The 21,010-nt window shown below is 44.9% G+C and overlaps 1 protein-coding gene across 2 annotated transcripts; it reads left to right on the top strand.

Moving 5' to 3' along the window:
* Positions 1-11,368: 11,368 nt before the first annotated feature.
* Positions 11,369-20,173, top strand: LOC102273538 (low affinity immunoglobulin gamma Fc region receptor III-A). Of its 2 annotated transcripts, none has more exons than XM_005903810.3 (6): positions 11,369-11,495; positions 12,492-12,512; positions 13,319-13,576; positions 16,164-16,418; positions 18,724-18,913; positions 19,005-20,173. In XM_005903810.3, exons 1-5 carry the CDS (start codon positions 11,456-11,458, stop codon positions 18,900-18,902), a joined length of 753 nt encoding a protein of 250 aa, XP_005903872.1. In that variant the 5' UTR covers positions 11,369-11,455; the 3' UTR covers positions 18,903-18,913; positions 19,005-20,173. The 2 variants fall into 2 exon arrangements, with proteins under 2 accessions (XP_005903872.1, XP_070222656.1); XM_070366555.1 differs by having other exon boundaries at positions 11,372-11,495; positions 13,322-13,576.
* The last annotated feature ends 837 nt before the right edge of the window (positions 20,174-21,010 follow it).

Genomic DNA, 21,010 nt, shown 5'->3' with positions numbered 1-21,010 from the left:
GACTCTGCCACCCCATGGACTGTATGTAGCCTGCCAGGCTCCTCTGTCCATGGGATTTTCCAGGCAGGAATACTGGAGTGGGTAGCCATTCTCTTCTCCAGGGGATCTTCCCAACCCAGGGATCAAACCCAGATCTCCTACATTTTAGGCAGAGTCTTACCACCATATATCTGAACCAAATCATGTTCTACCAGCAAGGAAGAAAGGGAGAAGAAATTTAGAGCTAGAGATAATCGTGTTCTAATGATGATGAGTCTTCTAAGGATACAAGGAATGACACGGTCTCTTCCTTTCCACATTCCTCAAAAATAAATATTTTTTAGTATGTTTTCTTCAGTTAAAAAATGTGAGGGAATTCCCTGGTGGTCCATTGATTAGGACTCTACACTTTCACTGCCGGGGCCCACCTTTGATCCCTGGTCAGGGAACTAAAATCCCACAAGTTTCATGGCATGGCCAAAAAAAAAAAAAAGTGGAAAATACTGAGTGATATGTGCATTTGCAGCCTATGCATATGTGGAAGTGTTGTAAGTAATTGTTGCAAAATAATTACGTAATGTAATACATAAACAATAGGAACAAAATAAGCAAAATATAAATACGTAAGGGTAGATGGGTGTTTACATGAATATGGATGTATAGGGAAAGTTCTGGAAGGACTACAAAATTCACAGTGGTTATTCCTAAGGAGGGGAGTGAAACTGGAGGAGAAACATATTACTGTCACTTTTACTTTATTTACTTCTTGTGGAGTCCTGCCCCAAGGCCACAGGTGTGAGGGCCTTGTACTAAAGCCACAGAAGCAGAGCCCAAAACCAGGTCATCTCCGAAACTCACTGAGCCCCTGTGTAACTCACCGTTGCTAAAAGCCCCCCAATCATCAGCAGCCAGCTTCTCACCCCAAATTAGGCAAAAATTTCCACCCTGGTAGTTACCCAATAGCGCCACAACCAACCACATAATGCTAGCCTTCAGGCGGCAATTTTCTTTGTCTTCAGGCTATAAAAATCGGCTGCTGCTGCTGCTAAGTCACTTCAGTTGTGTCTGACTCTGTGCGACCCCATAGACGGCAGCCCACCAGGCTCCGCCGTCCCTGGGATTCTTCAGGTGAGAACACTGGAGTGGGTTGCCATTTCCTTCTCCAATGCATGAAAGTGAAAAAATACAGTGAAGTCGCTCAGTCATGTCAGACTCCTAGCGACCCCATGGACTGCAGCCCACCAGGCCCTTCCATCCATGGGATTTTCCAGGCAAGAGTACTGGAGTGGGGTGCCATTGCCTTCTCTGTAAAAATCGGCTACTAACCCACAAAAAGTGTTGGCTCTCCCTGACCTGTTAGGAGGCGTCCGTTTGCTGTGCTCCCAGTGCACATGTTATCTCTGCTCTTTGTTCTTAAAACCTCACTCCTCTCTGCCATATTCCGTGTCTGGAAATTCTTTTCCAAGCCTCATTCAGACTGCCTCGACATTTCTAAATTGTTTCACTTATTTATAGAAAGAATATATTCTAGACCACGTGTGTAGTTTCAAAGAAGTAATTGTTTAAAATGTCAACACACAATATAGGCAAGAGGAGAAAGGACTGAAGTTCTAGGAATGATTCTGAGCTCTGCTCACATTTTCACAGATGAAAAGATGGCAGTAAAGAAAAATCATTTCAAAACTAAGCATTTTTGTTTTGGTTTTGGTTTTTTTTTGGTGTCGCTTGACTGGCTTGCATGGAAGAGAAAGCATGAGTTCAGCTTTTATAATAAACTGTTAAATCTTAGTGCTATTAATTTGATAGCTCTGCTAGAAAATTCCCTGGACTCCCAAAAAATAGCCTATGGCCTTCATCGGAATTTTTAAAAGACAAAGTTTACCACTTTGGATACCAGAAAAGCTTTATCAAAAGTGCAAGCTCTTGTCCAACTCATCCAAAAAAATCCAGCAAGGAACACAAAACTCAAAGAAAAAAACAAATACTGAGGTTGAGGAACAAAGAGAACCAAGAAGCAGTTTATTTAGGACAGAAGCCAAAGTTACCCCCTCAGAGAATAGGGTGGGTGGCCTCCCAAGTGAGGGATGCCCACAGAGTTTTTGATCCCACTTTTATGCTGTTTTTAGCCCTTTGAATGGGTTGGGGTCTTTTTGATTAAGGATGGACTATTCATTGAGGGGAAGGCTGAAGCATGGTCTGGATTGCACCAGGTTTTTTCAGTCCTGATCCAGAGCATTTATCTCCAGAAGCTACCACAAACACACTCTAAGAGTTTGTTGGTCAGCCTCTAGGTCATGTCTGACTCTGCAGCATGCCAGCTTCCCTGTCCTTCACTGTCTCCTGGAGTTTGCTCAAATCATTGAGTTAGCAATACCATCCAACCATCTCATCTTCTGTTGCCCGCTTCTTCTCCTGCCCTAACGTCTCCCAACATCAGTGTCTTTTCCAATAAATCGGCTCTTTGCATCAGGTGGCCAAAGTATTAGAGCTTCAGCTTCAGCATCAGTCCTTCCAATGAATATTCAGGGTTGTCTTCCCTTAAATCTTCTGTATTGGTCCAGGGCCACCACATGTGGACGCTCATACAAGGTCATCAGCAACCTGTGTGCTTTGATTGCACATGCTCCTCGGTTTTCATGGTGAGAGTTTCTTCCTCAGATGTTACCAAGTTTCTGTTTTAAACGTCATTCCTCCCTGTGTCATGACCTCTTAAGTGCAAAACGAGGAAGTGTCTTTGTTGTCTCCTTAATGCCCACGCACAAGAAGGCTATTAGGTTTGGCCCTGTATTTCTTGCCTCATTTTCTGCAAGGCTTAGAAAATTACACCTGGAAGCCAGCATTCAAAATGATAGGGCTTCCCTGGTGGCTCACACAGTATAGAATCTGCCTGCAATGCAGAAGACCTGGGTTGGAGTCCTGGTTTGGAAGATCCCCTGGAGAAGGGAATGGCTACCCACTCCAGTATATCTTGCCTGGAGAGTTCCATGGTCAGAGGAGCCTGGCGGGATACAGATCATGGGGTCGCACAGAGTCAGACAAGACTGAGTGACTAACACATATTTAAAATGATGGAATGTTAAAAGGGAAAGAACTAGATATAATCTAACTCAATTACATCATTTACAGATGAGCTTAGGAAAGAGAAGTGGCTTGACAGCTAGTCTCTGTGAAACCGAAACCAAAACTTGGATTTCCTTCCTCTTTCACCATTATCTTTCCCATACCACATCACCAACTTAAAATTCTGCAGGTCTGGGGGGAGTCTAAGTATATTCTGATGTGAGATAACGAGGTAGGATATGTATAAGTCACTCTAGCGGATAGCATCTATTTTCTGGAAAGTTCTTATATGTCAGTAGGCTGTTATTTTAATGGCAATAGCTAAAGTTCAGGCTATGGTTTAAGGTTACACCACAAATATAGTTTAGTTCCTTGCAGTTTTCTTCCCTTGTGTCTATCTCTTCCTATTTGGGGAGTAGTTTTCTCACCTTGATTTCCTTTGTGTGTTTCTATAAGCATATCTGTTTTCAGACTTCTGTGTCTGTGTCTTATTCTGTGTGCATTTTCCATGAGTGTTTGAGATTTATTATCTGTGAAGCAGGGTATCGTCTTGAGTATTTTTTTACTTTCTGATCATCTTTGTCTTTCTCAGTTTTCCCTCATTTTTTCTTTTTAATGAAAAAGCCTCCAGATGACTCTAGCCCTTAGCTGTTTGATTCTTCCCAGAGCACCCCTCAGACATCATGGAGCAGATATAAGCCATCCCTACCATGCTCTATTTGAATTCCTGACCCATATAACCCATAAGAACAATCAAATGTCTGTTGTTTTACACCATAATGATTATTGTTTTAAATTTGAGTATGGTTTGTTACATAACGATCGATAACCGGAGTTCTAGTTCTGGGCTATATCGAAGACAACCAGGCCAGCCTACTGCTCACACTCCCTCTCACGACTGTATCTTGGATGACTTCACTGAATTTCTGCCTGTCTTCATTCTAGGATTTCCTGAATCCAACTGAGCTGCTTTAGAGGTGCCACAGGTGACATAATCTACCTGGACTCCTGCTCAGGACTGCTGTCAGCAAGCTAATCAGAGAGTACTTGACCTGAACACTACTGGAGAGAAGTTACCAAGACCGAAGACTGGTCTAGCTACAAACCCATACCCCTCAACTTCTGCTGGGCCCTTCGCATTGCTTGGCAATCCTTTTACATGTAAACTCCTGTTCAGCTCCTTCTCCTGTTCACCATAAGGACCACCCTGGTGGCTCAGACGGTAAAGCGTCTGTCTACAATGCGGGAGACCCAGGTTCGATCCAATCCACTCTAGTACTATTGCCTAGAAAATCCCATGGACAGAGGAGCCTGGTAGGCTACAGTCTATGGGGTGGCAAAGATTCGGACACGACTGAGCGACTTCACTTCACTTCACTAAACCTTCTCTGGCACCCTTAAGCCCTCCTACTATCACCTTCGCCCCCTCTTTCTCAACAGTTGACTGCCTCCTTACCCAAGAAAATCAAGGCAATCAGGCATAAAGTACTTCACCTTTCTTACTCAGTGTCTGAAAATAGATTTGCATATGACTTGTCTTGAGCACCGAAGAATTGATGCTTTTGAACTGTGGTGTTGGAGAAGACTCTTGAGAGTCCCTTGGACTGCAAGATCTAACCAGTCCATCCTAAAGGAGATCAGTCCTGGGTGTTCATTGGAAGGACTGATGCTGAAGCTGAAACTCCAGTCCTTTGGCCATCTGATGTGAAGAACTGACTCATTTGAAAAGACCATGATGCTGGGAAAGATGGAAGGCAGGAGGAAAAGGGGACGACAGAGGATGAGGTGGTCAGATGGCATCACCAACTCAAAGGACATGAGTTTGAGTGAAATCCGGGAACTGGTGATGGACAGGGAGGCCTGACGTTCTGCAGTCCATGGGGTCGCAGAGTTGGACACGACTGAGTGACTGAACTGAATGGAACTGATGACTCTTCCTCACCTCCTGCTCTTAGCTCAGAGGGAGAGGTGTTCCATGCCTACCTCAGAACCAACTCCCCACCCATGCGCTATTCTCGTGTCTTCAGGATCTGCGCTTGCTTCATCATGTATTCCCTCTTTGTCATGCACCCAACTTCTCCCACTCCCACTGACTTCTTCCCAAAGACCTGTAAGCAAGTCCAAGTCTTTTACTTAAAACAAAATTTCCCTTTCTTTCCTTGTCCCCCTTCTACTTATCATCTTCTAATTGTCCTTTCTTACTATGTCACTCAGGGCTCTCCATAGTAAGCCACAATATCAGAATCTGGATATATTCAGTGTCAAGAAAGGAATCTATTGGTGGGTAACTGGAGGCAGGTCAGCCAGTCCTACTGTTGTGGTGCCTGGGACCCAACTGTGTCCCTCTCTTCTAAAGGTGTCTACGTCATACGTGACCAAGTCTTACTTATTTGAGATTGAGCATTCCAGGAAAGACAAACTTGCCAGGCCCAGCTCACATGCCTGCTCTTTGGCTTTCTGCATTAGTCAACTCAGGCTGCCATAGCAAAGTATCACAGACTGGGGAGCTTAAACCTCAGAAATTCATTTTCTCACAGTTCTAGGGCTAGAAGTCAGAGATCACGTGTTTTAAGGGTTGTTTCTTTTTTTTCTGTGATCTCTTTCTTTGGCTTGTAGATAGCCATTTTCTTGCGTGTTCACATGGTCTTCCCTCTGTGCATGGCTGTGTCCTATCTCCTCTTCTTATAACCATACCAGTCATCCTGGGTTATGGTCCACCATAATGACTTCATTTTAAGGTACTGACTCTTTAAATACCCTATCTCAAAATACGGTCACAGTCTAGAGTTACTGGGAGTTAGGACTTCAACATATAAATATAAGGGAGACACAAGCCCAAGATGGGGTGAGGGGCGGAGGGGAGATCTATCTCCTTTGGCTTCTGCAATAAAAAGCAATCACCACTTTCTATTACTACTCACAGTGGGGGGCTTCCCCAAGGAATACTGAGGTGCTGGTGAGAAGGGGAAGAGGAGTGGATCCAGTCATGTTTTCATAACACAGACACTTAAAAGGAGTAGTAACTCATGGCCTTCCTTAATGGCTCAGTGGTAAAGAATCTGCCTGCCAATGCAGGAGAAGCAGATCTGATCCCTGATTTGGGAAGACCCTACATGCTGCAGAACAACTAAGCACATGCGTGACAACTGCTGAACCAGTGCTCTAGAGCCGGGAGCAGCGACAGCTGAGCCCACAGGCCACAGCCACTGAAGCTCAGGCGCCCCAGAGCCTGCGCTCCGCAGCAGAAGAAGCCACTGCCAAGAGAAGCCCACTCGCCGAAACTAGAGAAGAGCGTGCACAGTGACAGAGACCCAGCACAGCCAGAAACAGATAAATAAATAAATATTAAATAAAATTTTAAAAATTAAAACACTTTTTCATTTCCACCCAATCTTCAGCCAAAAGTTATCAAGCTCCTATCGCCGAACCCCAGCCCCTTGAAATTGCTCAGGCAAAGGTTGTAAATAGTTCTTGGATTGCCACACTGAAAGAACTTTGTCTTAAACTTTTCTACAGCATTTTATACTGTTGACTTCTCTCTCCTACAAGATCCATTCTCCCTGGACTGTTTTGCTGTGCTCTCTCCGTTAGCCCCTCCTACCCAATTTCCTTTGTCAGCTATTCTTCCTTTTCACACCCTGTCAAAGTTGCTGAGTGTCAAGTTTCCGTCAATGGCCCTCTCTTTAGCCCTTTCCCACCTCTCCCCTTGCTTCCCCTTTTCCTCACTGTTCCCCTTTCTTTCTCAATCAATACTCTTATAAACAAAGAGATTTTTATACTTTATCTTAACCTATGCTCTCTAGATAGGCTTCACATGGAGGTTCTTAAATTATAGGGAAAATGGTATGTATATGTGCATTTTTTCTTAGGAGAGGGCCTAGCTGCTGCTGCTAAGTCACTTCAGTTGTGTCTGACTCTATGCGACCCCATAGACTGCAGCCCACCAGGCTCCCCCGTCCCTGGGATTCTCCAGGCAAGAACACTGGAGTGGGTTGCCATTTCCTTCTCCAATGCATGAAAGGGAAAAGTGAAAGTGAAATCGCTCAGTTGTGTCCGACTCTTAGCGACCCCATGGACTGTAGCCCACCAGCCTCCTCCATCCATGGGGTTTTCCAGGCAAGAGTACTGGAGTGGAGTGCCATTATCAAAAGTTTAAAACATCAACCATGTTGATGCCTCCTAAATCTTTTGTCCAGACCCTTCTGAGTTCCAGAGCCATATATCCAACTGCCTACTTGACATCTTCACCTAAAATCACCACCAATCTCCAACTCAGTGTCAAAAGCTGAGATCATTATCTCTCTTTCTCAAAGCCTGCTCTCCTTCCTCTATTTCTTATGCCCAAGAAATGTGTTGCCATCCTCCTGATAACCCAAATCAGAAAGCTGAGCATCACCTAGCCCCTCCTTCTAAACCACTCCTCATTGCCGTTCATTCATCCAAATGCTGTCCATTCCACCTTCTTAACATCTCTCCTAAAGGCTTCCATTGCATTTTCACTTCTTTAACAGAGACTCTCCCTCAACTCAACTGTTAAAATAACTTCCCAAGTTTTTCCTCCATTTTCAATCTCTTTCCCCTCCAACCTATTTCGTGGACTATGTTATTCCCCAGCTTAAAACTTTGAAGATCAGTTTTATGTTTTGTAAAAACTACCATGATAACAGTTCAAGAAAGTCCAAAATTTTCACCATGGCATACAAAGTTTTTTATGATCACCTAATAAACATTAATTGAGCGCCTCCTCGAGGGTTTCCCTGGTCACTCAACTGGTAAAGAGCCTGCCTGTTAATGCAGGAGAGTCAAGAGATGTGGGTTCTATCCCTGAGTCAGGAAGATCCCCTGGAGAAGGAAATGGAAAGCCACTCCAGTGTTCTTGCCTGGGAAATCTCATGGACAGAGGAGCCTGGAAGGCTACAGTCCACGGGGCACAAAAAGTCAGACACAACCAAGCACTCACACACACACATGGCTTATTTGGGGGCTTCCCTGGTGGCTCAGACAGTAAAGAAGCTGCCTGCAATACAAGAGACTCAAGAGATGTGAGTTCAATCCCTGGGTCAGGAAGATCCCCTGGTGAAGGAAATGGAAACCCACTCCAGTATTCTTGCCTGGGAAATCCCATGGGACAGAGGAGCCTGGGGGGTTACAGTCCATGGGTTGCAAAGAGTCGGACACGACTGCGCAACTAAGCAGGAGTCTACTCAAGGTACTGTATTGTATTCTGGGGATACAACGATGAACAAGAGGAACAGATTCCCTGCCCCCAAAGACCTTACAGTCCACAAATGTGATGAGTACTACAAAGGAGGAGGACAAGCCACTGCAGGATTGCAGGGGATGTGAGCGTCCCAACTTGAGTCAGGAAACGAGAGCCAGCCTCAGCCTCTTGTGTTCCACTTCCAGTTGTCATCAACAGGTGTGTGTCTAGATATGGAACCAACAACTTTGAATGCATTATTTCGTTTAAACTTCACAACAACTCCTTAGGGTTGGTACCATTTTTGCTAGCCCCATTTTAGAGATATGGAAACTGAGGCCTAGCTAGTTAAAGTAATAGAATTGGAATTCCTTCCCACACTCATCTGAAACGCAGCCCTCTTAGACCTTTAAAATCTTGTACTTCTCTTTTCTTGTATTCACGAATCCTCTGGAGCTATCCTCAGCTCTGTAAACATGCCCACCTATTTCACTTACGGTCTTGGCTCATGATGCTGCCGTTGCCTGAAATACCCATTTCCCTCAAAAGCCTTCCTGCTGAACACGCAATTATCTTCTGTGATCCAGTAAAAGTGTTCTTTCTTCCGTGTGGACTCCTAGAATTAGCCACTGCCTTCTCTGTGGATACACAGAATTTCACAAATCTTTTCTAAGTTCCTGAAGCACTTCAGATGCTTATGTGGGTAGTCTTCCCCTGCCGTGATCATTCACTCAGTCGTGTCTGACTCTTTACCACCCCATGGACTACAGCCTGCCAGGCTCCTCTGTCCATGGATTTTTCCAAGCCAGAAGAAACTATAAATCCCAGAGGATGATAATCGAGGACCTCTGTAATCTCAGAACCTTGTGCTGTGGCTGCCATTTCAACATGAAGGAAGAGAAGAAGGGACAGAGTAAAGAAAAAGATGAGGGAGAAAAGAAAAAGCAAGCACAGAGACAAGCACCCCAGTATAAGATAATGCCAAGACCATCTGTTCTTTTTAAAAATTTGCATTTACTGCAAGGTCAATCCTTACCAGCCCAACCACAGTCAGTTAGAGGGCTGTTCAAGAAAACCTGCAGAATGGCTCCCACTCTGTTGCGGTCCTCCTGTGTTCCCCTCCTCTCCTCCCAGTCTAGCCCATGCTCTTGACAGCTGACAGTTCCTCCCTCCAACTGAAGGCCACAGACAGAAAATGAGGCAAGAAGAAAATTAAACCTCAAAGGAGGAAAATAAAGTGAATGCCTGGCATCACGTATGTGGCAGAAAGCGGCTTCAGGGAACAAGAACAACAGAGAGCATTGAGAGGTACCCACCTTTCGCCCTGAAGCCACAGAAAACCCAGAAGACACTCGATTTTAGACTTCCCAGATAAGCCACCACAGCGCTACAGCATGGAGCCTGAAGATTTCAAATACAAGTCTGGATTTTGGAAGATGCAAATAAATCACCCGAGAGGAGCACTAGAATGGCTCTTCATTCGTTTCCGCCATCCATCCTTATCAGACACTTAATCCAAGGGCCTGTGGGGGAGGGGCTGCTGTAGAAGGACGTTGGGGGCAGGGAAGACGATAATGGGAGAGGACAGATTAACTCTACTCCAGAGAAATGAAAATGTGTGGAGCAGTTTTTACATCACTCTGGAGTGGAAAGGAAGTGTCTGAAGCAATGGTCACTTGTGCCAGCCTCTGATTCCATGCTGCTGCTGCTGCTGCTGCTAAGTCGCTTCAGTCGTGTCCAACTCTGTGCGACCCCATAGACGGCAGCCCACCAGGCTCCCCTGTCCCTGGGATTCTCCAGGCAAGAACATTGGAGTGGGTTGCTATTTCCTTCTCCAATGCATGAAAGTGAAAAAATACAGTGAAGTCACTCAGTCGTGTCCGACTTTTAGCGACCCCATGGACTGCAGCCCACCAGGCTCCTCCATCCATGGGATTTTCCAGGCAAGAGTACTGGAGTGGGGTGCCATCGCCTTCTCCGGATTCTATGCTACTCCTGCCAAACATCACCGGCCCACTTCTGTCTGCTGCTCACTTCCTGGGCTTTTCCAAGCAAGGCCTGTCCTAGATGTCCAGAAGCCTGCTGGGGGCCTGAAATGGCCAAGCAGAGCCATTGATTTTCTGTGTAGGAACTAGACTGATGTGAGAGCAAACAGCGCAGGGGTTGGGGGGGGGGGGGTGTGGGTGTGTGTATTTTGGCAGAGCGATGTCGAGAAAGGCGGAGAAGAGGTTAACAACTTTACCACTTCCTAACCGCTGCACCTCCACTTTTTCCGGTAAGGAACTGCTTCACAGGGCCCTGAGGGGCCTGAGCTAATCTGAGCTACTGTGGCCCATTACAGCCCTAGGAACACTAGGAGAAGTGTCACCCTAGTTCTCACCTCACCTGCTTCCTTTCCTGCCTTTCCACCTTCTCTTCATTCCTTCCAACTTTTTGGAGGTATCTCCTCCTCCCAGAGCCCATTTCTCCCACTGCCTATTTCTTTTAATAGAGGATTCAAATCTCATGATCAAATTCCCACTAAGTTAGTAGCTCCTGCAGTTTACAGATCCCAGAGATATACACATCTCCAATTTTAAAAGAAAATATTACTGTAGATAACATCGGGGTGAAGGACACTTGTAATGATCTGAAGATTTAAATGACTGCTTCCTGTGGGTAGCTTCTGGTCGCTCAGACAGTAAAGCGTCTGCCTGCAATGCAGGAGACCCAGCTTCAATCCCTGGGTCAGGAAGATCCCCTGGAGAAGGAAATGGCAACCCACTCCAGTATTCTTGCCTGGAGAATCCCATGGACGAAGAAACCTGGTAGGCTACAGTCCATGGGGTTGCAAAGAGTTGGACACAACTGAGTGACTTTACTTTCTTTTTTTCTTTCTGTAGGCAGGCCCTGGCTGCTTGGAGATGGGTCTGGGCCAAGCAGGAGAGTGAGACGTTTTGAAATAGAACAAGAGACCCCCCTAAGGAAGTGTTCTCTTTCTTGAGTCTCATTCCCAGGCTCCTATTGTCTCGAACGTGGCATTGGTGGGTCCTAATGCAAGAAGTGGGCTCATTCGTCTGCCATTTATATTCAGGAATTACATGAAGTTCCCAGAAATGGAAACTGGTGCGTAATAGATTAGGGGTGGGGAGAAAGGCTGTTTACTTCCTCTCTTCGAGTCAGCTAGGTCTCTTGAGGGTTCCTATCTGTGGTGACTTTCGCACTCTAACACACAGCATGTGGCAACTGCTACCACTGGCAGCTCTGCTGCTTCTAGGTAAGTCAGACTCACTTGGCCTGAGAGCAGAGCACAAGATGCCCTGGGCACAGCAAGCATCTCTTCTCAGGCAAGGAATGAGACCCTTAACCAAGGAGAGACCCCTTCCTATGTCTATAGACCTTGGTTTAGCTCCTAGGACACAGCTTCAGGGGTTAGAGATACAGGAAATGGGCATAATCGGGAGGTGAAAGGAGAGGACATGAGTTCTCCGTCACTTCACTCCTCTAGGTCTCAGCTTCTCTGGCTATAAACTGACAAGTGTGCACTGGGTAGCCCCTAAGGTCTGTCTCCCATTCTCACTTTCCAATGCTCCTCTCTCAGTCTTTTCATTTCTATCCTTTCCAGAGGACTTGGGTGGAGATAGTTTCCATGCTTGATTCAGAGATATTCAACCTGTGCCCTTAACTTTGGGGTTTGAACAGGGACCAAGGAGGAAGGGTATTGAAAACAGGGATTTGGGCAGACAACAGATTAGGAGGTACAGACGCTGGAAACCAGAAGGCAGGCAGTGGGGGAGATACCCACTCTATTCATCTTTGTTGAAGATGTCTTTACCTTGTTTGTTTATTTAATGGCTATACTGGGCCTTCACTGTGGCGCTCAGGCTCTTCATCACTTTGCGCAGGCTGTCTCTAGTGGCGGAGCACAAGCCTCTTGTCGCGGTGGTCTCTCGTCGCGGTGGTCTCTCTTGTTGTGGAGCACAGGCTCTAGGGCGCTCAGGCTTCAGTAGTTGTGGCTCATGGGCTCTAGAACATGAGCTCTGGTTGCTCTGCAGTGTGTGGGATCTTACTTCTGGTGCCAGGGATTGAACCTGCGTCCCCTTTACTGGCAGGCAGATTCTTACCACCAGGGAAGTCCCCACTATCTTTATCCTGATTCTTGGGAACACTGGCCTCTGAGGGCAGAGGTGGGCAGGGGAGTTTAAATACCACACTCCAGTCACCCTGTTCTCTGCTGCTGACCAATATTTGTTTTATTCTTTTTTTCTTACAGTTTCAGCTGACACGCAAACTGGTGAGTTTGCTTCATGGTCTTGGACGGATCGAGTGAGGCATGTAAATGTGTAATAGCTGCAGGGCACTGTTAGGAAATGTTCTTTGCACAAGAAACTGTTGACATGGAGTTGATGGTGGTGGTGGTGGTGGTTTAGTCGCTAAGTTTTGTCTGACTTGCAACCCCATGGACTATAGCCTTCCAGGCTTCTCTGTCCATGGGATTCTCCAGGCAAAATATTGGAGTGGATTGCCATTTCCTTCTCCAGAGGATCTTCCCAACCCAGGGATTGAAACCAGGTGTCTTGCATTTCGGGCAGATTCTTGGCAGGGGCAATTCCCCCAATACAGTGGGCTTGGCCCTACCAAGGAGGAGGCTAAGTCTCTCCAAGTCAGTATGCTCAGACTGAGTGCAATGCTGCTGCTGCTGCTGCTGCTGCTAAGTCACTTCAGTCGTGTCCGACTCTGTGCGACCCACAGACGGCAGCCCACCAGGCTCCGCTGTCCCTGGGATTCTCCAGGCAAGAACAGTGGAGTGGGTTGCCATTTCCTTCTCCAATGCATGAAAGTGAAAAGTGAAAGTAAAGTCGCTCAGTCGTGTCCAACTCTTAGCGACCCCATGGACTGCAGCCTACCAGGCTCCTCCATCCATGGGATTTTCCAGGCAAGAGTACTGGAGTGGGTTGTCATTGCCTTCTCCAGACTGAGTGCAATACTAAGGCTGAAATGCCAACTCTCAGTTTGCAATGGGTTTTGAGCCTCCTTGGGAATACCAGTATAGAGCCTGCTCACTTCTCTGCCCTTATCTACATTCTCTTAACACTTCAGCAGATCTCTCAAAGGCTGTGGTGCTCCTAGACCCTCAGTGGAACCACGTGCTCACGAATGACCGTGTGACTCTGAAGTGCCAGGGAGACTACCCTGTTGAAGACAATTCCACAAAATGGTGGCACAATGGGACTCTCATCTCAAGCCAGACCCCCAGCTACTTCATCGCAGATGTCAAGGTTCAGGACAGTGGCGAGTACAAGTGTCAGACAGGCCTCTCTGCACTCAGTGACCCGGTGAAGCTAGAAGTCCACGTAGGTGAGTAGGAGAAGGGGAAAAAGGAACTGACCAATAAAGGATAAAAAAAAAAAGAGGCCCTGAAAAAAAATAATGTTCCTGGGGATTAAAACTAGGATGAGATGATCTGTAGTCTATTGAATTACATCAGTATTGTAGTCCTAGCTACAAGTAGGCCTTAGATAAAATGTCAAAGCCTGGCATACACTAGGGACAGGGCTGCTGGACTGCACAATTCCAAGAATCTACATTCACATAGAAGATGAATATATACAGCATGAATGGTGTCATCTGAAGGTCAGGGCATGACATCAGTGCTCTATAACAGTTATTGAATAAATTAATGAATCCACTTTAGGACCTCAATCTCCTCATTCTCAGACACAATCTCCACATTCTCTAAGCTACCCAACAAGCCACCCCTAATCTAGCATCATATCTATTTCCTCTTCCCATCAACGCTACACTCAAATATACACTTCAGCCTAAATTTGGCAATGTGAAATCTCTCCTAATAGAGATAGATACACGTTCAGCCCGCACATTCATCATGGAACGAAAGTCTTTGTATCTTAACAAAATCCAGGCATTGGATGCAAGGAGAAGTATGTTGAGGCAGAGATCTCTCCTGGTGTCCCTGAAATCACACCACATAGCCTGGTACCTGCTGTGTCTTGTAAGCTTCACTCTATCTGCATGACTGCCCCATCTCCATAATGTATGTGAGTGGAACAAGCCTGGAGGGAAAGGCGGGTTTAATGAAGGAGGACCTGCAACAAAATTCCACGGACCTGGGTCTCTGAAGCTGATTTTCTGGGCTCCTACACCTGACTGTGTTACTTAGTTGACTTAGTTCTCAATCTAGCTAGGTGAGAGATGGCCATGCCTGTGTGCCAAGTTGCTTCAGTCATATCCAACTCTTTGTGACCCTATGGACTGTAGCCTGCCAGGCTCCTCTGTCCATGGGATTCTCCAGGCAAGAATACTGGAGTGGATGGCCATGTCCTCCTCCAGGGGATCTTCCCAACCCAGGGATCTAAGCCACATCTCTTACATCTCCTGCTTTGGCAGGCAGGTTCTTTACCACTAGCACCACCTGGGAATCCCAAGAGATGGCCACCTGTGACCAAATAAAATGGGGAATTACCAACAGGAAGCAAGAGAAACCTCAAGTCTTGGAGTTGTTAGTTTGTCTTAAACTTGGCTCTAGAAACTGACTTTAGAAGTCTAATTAGTGTGAACAGTTTTAAACTCTGACCAAGAGCATTAAGTTCACCAGGCAAACTCCTGATCCTTCTTTTGGACCCACTTCACTTATCTTCTTCTCTGAGAAGCTTTGCTTACTTTCTTCGGGCCGAATTTCTTTGCTCCATTCTCTTTGGTCATGCAGTCCTTTGTTCTTAGCCTGTTGTAGCACTTATCACCTGGTATTATAATTATTTCTGAGTATATGTGTTTCTACGCCTAGACCACAGGTTCTTTGATGTGTCTCAGTCATCTGGGTGTCCCCAATCTGCATGACATGACATAGTAAGTTCTCAATAAGATATTTGTTTAACTAATGTATATATGAACATTCACTGAGTCCATGACACCCTGAATGGAATAAGAACGTTCTCCCCTCAAAGAAACCAAACTATATGTGTGTGTGTGTGTGTGTATATGTGTGTATATACAACATAAGTTATGTATATATATGTGTGTGTGTATGTATGTATATATATGATTACATATGTAACCCCTGTTAATATTTAAGCACATGTTCTTTCTTTTTTTATGAGCATACATATGTTTTATATTCTTTTTAACTTAACATTCTCTGATAAATGTTTTCTCATGTCATTTTAAAATTTCTCTGCAGTATCGTTTTAAATTATTCAGGCCAACTTCCTCACCATGACTTTAAGTTCTCTGTGTGTGTGAAGTCTGGTTACTTGGCAAGGCAGTTGTGAAAAGAGTTGTTTTGATGATTAACTGTTTCCGTCTTAAAGGCTGTGCTCTGTAATGAAATGGTCTTGCTAAGACACTGTGGCCCCTGAAATTAGCAGTTACCATCAGCACTACCAAGCATGCTTTTCTTTCCTCTCCCTGACTTTTACAAGGAGTTCTCCTTCACAATTTCTGTAGCCACTCCTACGGATACTCAGTAACCTTCTTCCTGACTGGTTGCAACAGTCTTCCAACATTCCTAAAACCGTCTATTCCTTCTGAAGTCTACCTTTCCTTGTATTCTAATATGATTCTTACTCTTTGATCTAGAATTTACAATGGCCCCTTATCACCTTCCATAGCAAATCCAAGTGTGGACTTTGAGGATGCTGCAGCTTGCTTCTCACCTGCCTCATCACTTAGTCCCTCTGCTCTCACTTTATGCTTTGATCATGTGTGTGTCTGTCCCTCTCTCCCATTAGACAAAAGCTCTTGGAGTGACTTGAGTTCTCATCCAGAGTCCAGTTGTCTTTTTCCCAAAGAAAGTTACATAAGGACGGCGCTGCCCGGTCTGGAGTTCCATTGTCCCCCAGCACCTGGGTCGTGAGCATTCTCTTCAGAAGAGCTTTGTGCTGGGTGCTGAGGCCTCCTGGGCCTGTGTTGTCTTTGTGTTTTGCAGGCTGGCTATTGCTCCAGGTCGCTCAACGGGTGGTAAATGTGGGAAAGCCCATTCGGCTGAAGTGTCACAGCTGGAAGAAAACTCCTGTAGCAAAGGTCCAGTATTTCCGGAATGGCAGAGGCAAGAAGTATTCTCATGGGAATTCTGACTTCCACATTCCAGAAGCAAAACTTGAACACAGTGGTTCCTACTTCTGCAGGGGCATTATCGGGTCTAAAAACGAGTCTTCAGAGTCTGTGCAGATCACTGTTCAAGGTAAGACATGTGCGGCACTAAAGGGACCAGAGACCCCTGTGCTGGGAATCTTGCATTCACACTGGGGAGATGAGTTGGGAGGAAATTGCTGACAATTCCACAGACTTCTTTACGAGTGTCATTCACTTTGAAACATGACAGCAGGTGCAAAGGCCACATTTCCTTCCTCATAAATATGCCTGTCCTAACTTACCTCATTCAAACCATATCCACACTCTTGTGTATCTCTATCGTGCTGGCCCTTTTTTTGCCTGCTCCTGCTCCCCTTTCTCTTCCAAGTCTCAAGTCTTAGCCAAGAGTCTAGCTGGCAGTAACCCCTCACTTTCTCACAGAAAGACCCAGAACCTGTGTTCTGGCTCTGCTGCTGATTAACCATATGACTGTGGCCAGTTAGTCTCTTGAACTCAATTTCCACTTTTGTAACAAAGACAAGCTGACATTTATTGGGCATTTTTCAGTGTGCTGGACACTGTGCTGAATGCTTCATTACATGCACTTAATCTGAACACCTGAGAATTAATGCTTTTGAGCTGAGGTGTTGGAAAAGACTCTTGAGAGCCCCTTGGACAGCAAGGACAGTCAATCCTAAAGGAAATCAGTCCTGAATATTCATTGGAAGGACTGATGCTGAAGCTGAAACTCCAATCCTTTGGCCACCTGATGCGAAGAACTGACTCATTGGAAAAGACCCTGATGCTGGGAAAGATTGAAGCAGAAGAAGAAGGGATGACAGAGGATGAGATGATTGGATGGCATCACCGACTCAATGGCCATGAGTTTGAGTGAGCTCTGGGAGTTGGTGATGGACAGGGAAGCCTGGCGTGTTGTAGTCCATGGGGTCACAAAGAGTCGGACACGACTGAGTGACTGAACTGAACTGATATTGAATTCCACTTTCCAAATCATTTAGAAAACATCTCCAGTTTCTGTAGCACCATCCTCCAGGGTCAGAGATGCCCTGCCATGGTGCTCCTGGACTTCCTAATCTCCCAAAACTTCCACCTGGAATCAGACTGAGATAAAAACCCTGATACTGGGAAAGATTGAGGGCAGGAAGAGAAGGGGGCGACAGAGGATGAGATGGTTGGATAGTGTCATTGACTAAACGGACATGAGTTTGAGCAAACTCTGAGAGATAGTGGAGGACAGTTAAGCCTGGCATGCTGCAGTCCATGGGGTCACCAAGATTCGACACGACTGAGTGACTGAACAACAATACACTGTAAGCAATTTACATGTAATAATACAGCAATATAGACACACATCTTCTGAGATTCTAACAAAACAGTGCCATAGTTTGTATAAAAAATAACTTCATCACAATTTAAATTGAAAGTAAATACTCTCAAATAGCTAGGAAAAGAGAGAGCAAATAATAAGGAAAATGGGGGCAAATTGCAAACAATTAGTAAATCTAGGTAAAGAATATCTGAGAGTTATTTGTACTTTATTGACATCCATTTTTTAAGTTCAAAATTATATCAAAATTAAGATTTTTTAAATTGAGACTAAAAATGCACTCTCATCTTACTACCTTATAGGCAACAGCAGAGAATGACTTTAAAACAATCTTAATGGCTAAGAGGTTGAGAAGCAACAAATTCTAGCCCTTTCCATTTTGGGTTCTTAGTTACTGAGCCTTGATAAAGAAATATTTTCTGACGATAAATAGGATAAGTAGTAGATTTCAACGGCTTACCTTATGTGTGTGTTGGTTTTTGTTTTTGTTTTTGTTTTTTCATTTTCTTGAGTCGGGTGAATACAATGAGTATAATTTTGAGACACAAGAGAAAGTTACTGAATTAAAAAACAGTGTTCTCACAACAACTTAAACTTTGATATCTCTCATTGCTGTTGTACAGTCACTAAGTCATGTCCGACTTTTTGCAGCCCCATAGACAGCATGCCAGGCTTCCCTGTCCTTACCTAACTCCCAAGTTTGCTCAAACTCATGTCTATTGAGTTAGACATCTCATCCTCTGTCACCTCCTTCTCCTTCGCATCAGGTGGCCAAAGTATTGGAGCTTCAGCTTCAGCATCAGTCCTTCCAATGAATATTCAGGGTTGATGATCTCACGCAAAACCCAGCTACAAGTACCTCCATCAAACATGAAAACACTATTGCTCAAGAAGCACTAGAATCCAAAACTGGTAGGAGGAAGCTGTGGCTTTCTTCCAGACTCCCCCACATTCAATAGAATCTGTTTCTTAGCAGGTGTCAGAAAGACTTCACAGTGATGACCTCACTGTTTATGCCAATTTTCTGCCTTAACAAATGTCATTTTTTTCTCATCTCTCTGCTCAGCTCCAGAAACTTTACAAACTGTCTCGTCATTCTTTCTACCTTGGCACCAGATCACCTTCTGTCTGGTGATGGGAGTCCTGTTTGCAGTGGACACGGGACTGTATTTTTCTGTACGGAGACACCTTCAAAGCTCAGAGGAATGGAGGGATGGCAAAGTCACATGGAGCAAGGGCCCTTAGGACAAATGGAGGTAATGAAAGCAGCATCCCCATCCCATGGGGTGATAAAAGCAGCATCTATGAACCTCTTCCTAATTTCACAGCCTTATCATCTCCCAACAGGCATCTCTGGGAGCAGCAGGAAAATTACACGTCAGACTCTAGGGATCTGAGGATCCTTCACCCAACTCTGTTTCTTCTAGTCTCCTATGGAAAGAAAGTGCCAACCGTGAAGGATCAGTAAATATCTGCATCACCAGAAATAGAAGTCTCAGAGCTACGTGGCTGCTTTCTGTATTCCAACCATTCTGTCCCAAGAGAACAACCATACAGACTCTCAAAGATCAGCCCTGATGTATGAATATTGTGCTAAAATAAATGGATATGTAAAGAAGAAAATTCATGGTGGAGAGGCAGCTGGATGGTGGTCTACATCTTTTGCTGCACGCTGACTGCCTTCAAGGCACCCTGAAACTCCTTCTAGATAGTCTGTGGGTACATGTGGGGGTGTAGGGAAGAGAGCACAACCAATGAAGAGGGTGGCTGAGAAAGAGCAGGGTAGTCCAGGATAGACCAGGCAAGACCACCACCTGGGCTGTCTTCCTAGAACATGAACCATGGTGGAGGTAAAAGAAAATCACAGACGTGAGATGGGATTGAGTTTTCCAGGGGAGCCCCTGTCAAAAGGATACAGTGTGAGTCTGTGAGTATACAATGATAAATCCTCTCACTGTCATGAGTAGAAAATGATCCAGGAAGGGGGTTAGGGGTTGGAGGATTTGCAAAAGAAAGCACAGAATAAACTCATTGGAAGGAACATTGCTGTCCCAAATTAAGCCCACTGAACAAAGATATATCAGTGTCTAAACCGAGAAAGCATTACAAGAAAAAGTCAACCACAACTGCACAGGAAGGAGCTGGCAGGAGATGAGGATGCTTTTAGACTGAGAATTAGAGAGAAGGGGCATATAAAACCAGAATTTTCACTTCAATATCTAATTCAGCTTTATTCACATCACCCTTAAACAAATGTTGGATAACCACTATTAAATGTACTAAACTCTACTGAATTAAATCATGAAACTTTTAAATCCTTCAGCATGTCAATAATAATGGAGTAGAGGTGAAATCAATCACTGCTTCTGGAAGAAAGCTTTAGCTATCTCTCTTTGTGTTTTAGAAGCTTTAAACTGAACATTTCTTGATTCCGGTAAGGCATTTTTACAAGATTCTGCATGTTATTGTTAGATAGAAGATGGAAAAACCACGATAATAAAACATGAATGATAGAATCCTTTTGTCCTCCATTGCCTAAAGTCTTATCAGAGATTAGTTAATGAGAAACCCCTCTCCTCTCAGCAACCATCTCACCACAACTCATATGAATTAGTCAACTTACTAATTCACCAGATCTTGTTGAAACAACTAGGCAAAGGGGAACTCTGATAGGTGGTCTGGGATAGGAGGATGGATGGGAATTAGAGGTAGTTTTAGAGCATGGGGCAGGCAAGAAAAGGTAGAGCTAGGAAAGAAGTAGGTCAACTATGAGCTTTATGCCAAGCCAACAATTCAGGTTTGGTATAAGAATATTAGAAGTATAGGGATATTAGATTTGGACATGAGACAAGGGCATTTGGAAACGTTAAACATTCAACTCACATCTACTTAGTACTTAAGTGCCAATTGAAAAAAAAAGTTTTGTTTTTATTAACGTGTGGCTGAGGCTGGCCCTAATTGCAGGCATGGGGGTTTAGTTGCCCTGGGGCTTGTGGGATCTTAGTTCCCAAGGCAGGGATCAAACCCATATACCCTAAATTGGAAGGCAAATTCTTAACCACTGGACCACCAAGGAAGTCCCCAAGCTAGCATTTAGCTGCTGAAGATATCAAGATGAACAACCCAGGGTCATTCCCTGGAGCAATTTTCATTCTAGTGAAAAAAATAAAAAGCGTAAATAGAGGATGAAGAAAGGGCTGCCGAAAAGAGGCTTAATATTTGGTATTGTGGTAATGGATGACTATAAGTTTGCCAGGCAAAAAAGAGAAGTGCTGAAGGCTCATGGGCAATGATTCAAAAGCCGGAGAAAGGGGTCAAGAAAGTGGTTTGGTTCTGTTGCAGTCTAAAGAGTC

This window comes from Bos mutus, chromosome 3, assembly GCF_027580195.1.
Source record: "Bos mutus isolate GX-2022 chromosome 3, NWIPB_WYAK_1.1, whole genome shotgun sequence".
Classification (NCBI taxonomy): Eukaryota; Metazoa; Chordata; class Mammalia; order Artiodactyla; family Bovidae; genus Bos; species Bos mutus.
This window is presented reverse-complemented; position numbering and strand designations above follow the sequence as displayed.

Excerpts from the sequence above, each read along its gene's own strand:
- LOC102273538 (XM_005903810.3), top strand. The coding sequence starts at position 11,456 with ATGTGGCAACTGCTACCACTGGCAGCTCTGCTGCTTCTAG. Across the intron at positions 11,496-12,491 it reads GGCAGCTCTGCTGCTTCTAG|TTTCAGCTGACACGCAAACT; the intron begins GTAAGTCAGACT and ends TTTTTCTTACAG. Across the intron at positions 16,419-18,723 it reads TGTGCAGATCACTGTTCAAG|CTCCAGAAACTTTACAAACT; the intron begins GTAAGACATGTG and ends CTCTCTGCTCAG.